Source organism: Limulus polyphemus, unplaced genomic scaffold (genome assembly GCF_000517525.1).
Source record: "Limulus polyphemus unplaced genomic scaffold, Limulus_polyphemus-2.1.2 Scaffold563, whole genome shotgun sequence".
NCBI classification, from domain to species: Eukaryota; Metazoa; Arthropoda; class Merostomata; order Xiphosura; family Limulidae; genus Limulus; species Limulus polyphemus.
Genome location: NW_013666173.1, coordinates 36,797 through 43,203, shown reverse-complemented (window position 1 = coordinate 43,203; position 6,407 = coordinate 36,797). Strand labels below are relative to the sequence as shown.

Below are 6,407 nucleotides of genomic sequence, written 5' to 3'. Positions count from 1 at the left end.
ATATTTTTATACATGTTTGATAGACCTGGGTAGGCGACATATGGTGGTAGACCTCACGCTATAGTAGCACCCATTTTAGTCTGTATTTTATTACAGCAAAGTATGCTACTTTTCACACTATACATATATATATGTCCCAAATTAATGGAATGTGTGACAGTTGCTGTCAATGTGGATTTGTTATGAGTACACTTATTAGCACAAGTGATATTTTCCACAGATCTGACATATTTAAAGCTTGCTGATTTGATATTACAGTCTCATAATGTATTCATAAGTGTTTTCCCATAAGATCTTGAATAAACAGTGGAATAGGAGAGTCATAAAGATCTAATTTGATTTATAGTAGACCTCAGTTCTGTTACTGATCAGTCATGAAAATAAGATTTTTCTAAGCTGCCTGTATTCACTATCATGAATATTATCATCTGCAAAACTCGCACAATGCTCGAATTGAGGGGGGGAACAGATGGAGATACCACTCTCCTTGTGTCAAATGTCTGATTATGAGAACATCCATCTGAGAGTAGATTTCAGGAGCTCCCCTTGTTAACTTCTTAAAAGTTCTGTTGAAGCCCCTAAATTTTTGTGATTAATGTTTCAATAACACCTACTGTACATTGTACCTCATATGCCTATACTTTTACAACAGAAGTACACCTAAATATTTTGATTAGATTGGATTGATTATAACGATTATGACAACTACCATTACTACTTCAGTTGAATAACGAATTCTTTAAATTGTTCAAATTGACAGTTTTGTAATAAGAGTTTCATTAGTTTATTGATGCTTATCTATATACTACAAGCAAGTGTTCTGTCACTAAATTACGATTGTCTAATTCAACACCCGTGTTTCCTTTTTATATATTGATACTTCTTTTATTGAATTTTGCTTTTAGGTTTGGTATTCTCTATTTTCATTTTCACGATGTCAGAAAAAGTGAATGTTGAAGGACTTGTTAGTATTGTCAGTGATGATTCAATCAAATCCTTGTTGTCTTTACCTTTGAAACGTTCCTCAGAAAAGCAAAATCCTGAATCAACAGAAAATAAGCTACAAAGGTGTAATGATTCAGCATGTATTAGGAAAAGTGTACTGAAAGAAAACATTCAAAATGTGTCTCCAGTGATATCCAAAGATTCTCTTCTGAACAGTGAAGTGTTTAAATATCCATTGCGAGAAATAACCAATGTTTCACAATCATCCTGTCACAATGAACTGTTATCCAGTAATGGTAAAAATCACCAAAATTTGCTCAACCAAGATAATGAGCACCAGACTCCAAGAACAAATGAACCTGAAAGTGAAGAACTTGGATCTCCAAGTTCCATTTTTTGTATGTTTGCTTCATTGGCTGCAAGTCGAGCAGTGAATGTAAACAGCCTTGAGGTATGAGTTGGATATTGTTTACTTTGTGCACATATATCAAGGGTTAATATGTCAATAACTTTAATATATTCTTTCATAAAAGTATTATCAAGATTAATAAACATGAAACAGCAAAGTTAATATTTAGTTTTTAAGCAATACAGAATAATTAGTAACAAATACTTCTATAGTATATGATGTGCCTGAGCAGTTTTTGTTTTATTATAAATTATTTAATTTGATAAGCTTGTAATAAGAGTATGCCAATTTAAAAAACAAAATTCCAAACCATATATACTTTAATCACACTTATTCCAAAGTGAATCAGATTCTTTTCCATAAACTTTGGCAAAAGATATAAGTGACTTAGGTGTTTTTAATTAAGTTTTACCAAAGAAAAGTGATTTGTTATGATGTTTAGTTATTGCAATAATTGGAAACTGTTTGTAAGAGCCTGCCTTGAAGTCAGCATTGTTATGTCTCAATTTCTCTTTAATTAAAGATTTACTGTAATATTTCTTATAATAGAACAGTTGTTCCACAGTTTATTATAATGGTTAGAATGGAGAATTGTTAAACTAAGTTAAATAGAAATGCATATGATAAGTACAAGGTTTTTAAAATAAGTTGTTAAATATTTAAGATGGGTGTGTTCCACAGGAAAAAACTGGCGGCTGTAAGTAACAAATCAGGGTAGCTCACTAAAATGCATTAGATAGAAAAAATAAATGTTACACATTTAAAATGTTTAACTACTGAAATGGAATACTTCAAGAATTAAAGAAAACCAATTTAGTCAGTTAAAAGGGTGTTAAAAAATCAAAAGAACATATGAAAAAAGGTTAGCTGAAACCATAAAACTAACAGTTAGGATTATTTTCAAATACATAAGGTAAGCATAATGTTAAAATGGGAATTGGGCACTTGAGGGGTGATGAGGGAAGGGTTATTGTGGAAGATTATAGGATGGTTGAGTTGCTAAATTTTTCTTCAGTTTTCATTACAGAAGATGTGAACAATATTCCAGATTCTAAGAAATTACTAGTGGGAAATTTTGATCATGAAGTTGTTGAAGAAAAATTAAGAAGTCTAAAAACTAAAGATTTGTGAGCCAAGGGTGCTAAAAGAGCATAAGAACTGCATAAGTAAGCCCCTTAGAAAAAACAATTATCATTTATTTTATGGGTAAGTGCTGAAAGACTGGAAACTGGGTAGTGTTACACCTCTTTTTAAGGGAGATGATAAGCAATCTTAAGGTAATTATAAGTAAACTTATTAGTCTTACTTCTGTGATGGTAAAAGTTTTGTAGAGGCTGATTAAAGATTAGTTGCAAACCCACCTGATCAAGTTTAAAATTTTTTGGAAAGATCATGATTTAACATGGAGAAAGTATCACACAAATATTTTGATCTTCTTCAAAGAAGTTACTACTGGGCAATTAACTTGATATAATCAATTAATCAAAATTACAATTCAATCTGTTACTGTCACAAAAATAGTCAACTAATTGAAATTAGTGTTTCCAATTATTACTGTTTTCAGTTATTCTAGCTATTCAAATCTTTTGTGAGAATAACCAGTTAGTTCAGTGTAATTGATTAATGAGTCCTACAATTAATCAATTATCAAATTCCACTAATTTCTCAGCTGTAACAGTGATGTGGGTAAAGGTGTGGATTTAGTATACCTGGATGTTTAGAAGGCTTTTGACAAAGTGACACATAAATGTGAGGGATAAGTTAGCTCAATGGATTATAAGGGCTGTTTAGAGAAAAGGAAGCAAATGGATTTCAATCAAACTAGATTTGATTTCTAAGTGAGGTACCTCAGGGGAATCCAGGACAGTTAGACAACTAAAAAAATGATTAAGTAGAACATTTAGACACCACTTGGTTATTATAAATTAAAACAATAATTACAACAGATATGTTCCAGATATGTTCTATATAAGCATATCAAAGACACTATAAATTACACTCAAGTGCCTAGCAGGCAAAAAATTTTAAAAAGCAATTAAGATATGTCAGAAAATTTGAAAGTGGTAACTAAATAGATTTAGACCTATTACATTACTAGTTTAAATTTATTCCATTATATGAACTGTGTTTATCTAGGTCTATTTTATCAACAGTTTAAATCTACATTATATATCATATAAAACTATTGGCTATCATTTGACCCAACAAAGATCCCACTTAACTGGTCATAAATGATGCCATTAAAGAGGAAATGGTTTAGTTTTAACTCCCCTCTAAAAGTATTAGGTGTATAAATGTCCCACTTCCTCATTTTTTAGGTGTCTAATTGTCCGGTTACCACCTCAGGGATCTGTACTGGAAACTTTACTATTTTTGATATACATTAATGATATTGATAAAGGAACTGATCACATTTGATAATGACATTAAAGTTTGGGGTGAAATTGACTGTGAGGAGGATGTTGTTTTACAAAGAGATTTGGATCATTGTGGCATATTGGACAAATATATGGTGGCAGATGGAATTTAATTATGCTAACTTCAAGGTAATACATGTGGGCTACCTTAATCTAAACTATAAGTACCACCTTGATAGTAAGTTCTTCAATAGTGTTATGAAAGAAAAGGATTTTACTGTTTTGGTTGATCATTCTCTTTAAGTTTTCTATATAGGTGTTTTTTCCAGTGGGAACGCAAATAGGATTTTGAGTTGTTTCTACAGGAATATTGAATGCAAATCAAAGGAGGTTAATGTTTCTTTGTACAGATCTCTGGTTAGACCTCATGCATCCTAGGATTAACAACTTAAATTTAGAAGAAAAATAAGTATTTAGATATCAGCTGTACATATGAAGTTTTCATTTAAAAAAGTACAATTAATGTACTAGAGGAAGCACATTTAGGAAAATAACCTCTGAAAATTTCAATAGTTCAGGGTGTAGAAGTTGCATATTGATATTTTACTGACAGTTCATCATTTTTACATAAAGAAGTGTTGTTCTATTTTCCATGCAGGTCTACAGCAAATTGCAAGCTGTATTATTCTGTGTGCACTACAGTTGAGTGATTAATGGAATTTGCTGATTTTTTAATTGTTGGGCTCATTAATTGATTCCATTCAACTAATTGTTCTCACATGAGACTTGGATAGTCAGAATAATCAGAAATGCTAATTTAAATTATTTTTTATTTTCATTTAAGCTGAATAATCTTGAATTACTTAAAAATAATAATGAGAAATCATAATGGCAATACTTTGAGTACTTGGGTAGTTGGAATAACTGAAAATGGTAACAATATAAAAGTAATTTGTATCAGTTGATTATTTTTATGACATTATTTAATTTAATAGTGATTTTAAATAATCACTTATTTTATGTGACATTAATTGATGTAATCTATGCTATTAAGTTGTCGTATAATTGAATTAATCCTGTAACTGTAGTGTATAAGTATATTACTACTTTCTCCTCAAAGTTATTTTTTGTTGGTGTAGTTTTTTTAGTTTTGATTATCCAAGATGATACCTCACCTTTTCACACAGAATAGCTTGATTCCTTTGCACATCTGCCTATGAGATTTGCATGCCATTAGCCTTGAGCTAACTCGCACCTGAAACATAAGTGTTTAACATGAATTGTGCTAGTGTAATAATAGCCCTCCACCATATAAGAGAGCAATACCACCTCCTTACACAGTAACTCCGCCTAAATACTTACATTCAAATTAGCTTCATTCTTTTTCCTCCGCATTGTCTAGAGTGGGCATGTTTCAAAATTGTTAATCAGTTACTTAAGATTTGCAGTAGTTTACAAGTGTGTTATTGTTCAAGTTTACCTGGTTTAATGTTTATATTTCACATAAGCAGCGTGGTTTATTTAATTTTGCTCAGAATAAAAAATTGATTACCTGCCATTATGACTTCTCAAGTCATGGTAACTTCCACTTCGTCCCATGATAGTGACAATGTTCCTAACACAGGACCTGCAACTACTAGTGGCACTTTGTCTTTGGAGGGCATGTCAGCTGTTGTACAACATGTTAGGTTACTTCATACACCCTGGGCCTCTTCACACATCCATTCAACTGATGTTCCTTCTCCCCAGTTTGAACATGACCAAGATGACAATAATTTGGACCAGTTATATCCCTCACCAGGGTTTTGTTCTAGGCACAGCTTTACCTGTGGAGAAAATCCTTACCTTTCTCATCTCTTCCTTGACACGATTTCACAAGTATATTCTTTCATTCTCTTTCCTCTGTGTCCTCACATCCTTTACTTCATGAAACCAGACTAAAGTTGACTCTGTCTTCCCTCCTTTACCTAACATTAGAATCCATATGGACTAATTTCTCAAACAACTGTGCATCCATACTAGAATGCCTCATCCTCCTCATCTACTTGACTTGTTTGTTCTGACTTACAGCCATTCTTTATTTCCATTCCTTGATTCACAGTCTTTGGAACTCTTTTTACTTGTTTGGAGGCAGGATCTTTAACTTCTATTTCCCTTTTCAGTGCACAATTTTCATCCCTTTATCTCTTTCTTACAACAATACTGCATTAAATCTTATCACTTCACTTTGTTCCCAGGGCACTTCATCACTCTCTGTAGGGTTTTCTGAAGAGTTTCATGCTCTTCTTTTCACCACATTAAATTATAATTATTCTGCTCTATACCCACTTACTTAGTTTCTATGCTGTTGTAATGGGATGTTCTGCTAGCTAATGTACACCTTCCTCACACTTATTTCTCAGCAGCAGTCCTCATTATATACACTAGTTTTTGTCTTTATCTTATGCTTTAGTTTCTGCTCCAAGGCCAGCTGAGTCTATATCTACCTTTCCATGTTCCCATCCTTTCACTTCCTGTTGTCAGGGTCTTTGCTCATCTTCTCCTCCTCTCTCTGATCCCATTTATCTTCCATGTCATGAGAATGCTTTTTGGATTTCTTGCCCAAGAATGCCAGTGCAAGGGTACTTTCCCATACTCTGTCATCCAGGTCTGTGGATTACCAGGGTTGATGTTTTGGATGCATTTTTTACACATTC

At 32.5% G+C, this 6,407-nt stretch overlaps 1 protein-coding gene across 2 annotated transcripts in view; it reads left to right on the top strand.

Annotated features, from left to right (window-relative positions):
- LOC106459121 (transcription factor E2F8-like) overlaps positions 1-6,407 on the top strand; it is a 42,426-nt gene that overhangs the window by 3,093 nt on the left and 32,926 nt on the right. For both annotated transcript variants that reach the window (XM_022385554.1, XM_022385553.1), the window contains exon 2: positions 906-1,396. In XM_022385554.1, coding sequence (XP_022241262.1) covers positions 935-1,396 — 462 coding nt within the window. In that variant the 5' untranslated portion in view covers positions 906-934. The remainder of the gene's footprint in view (positions 1-905; positions 1,397-6,407) is intronic.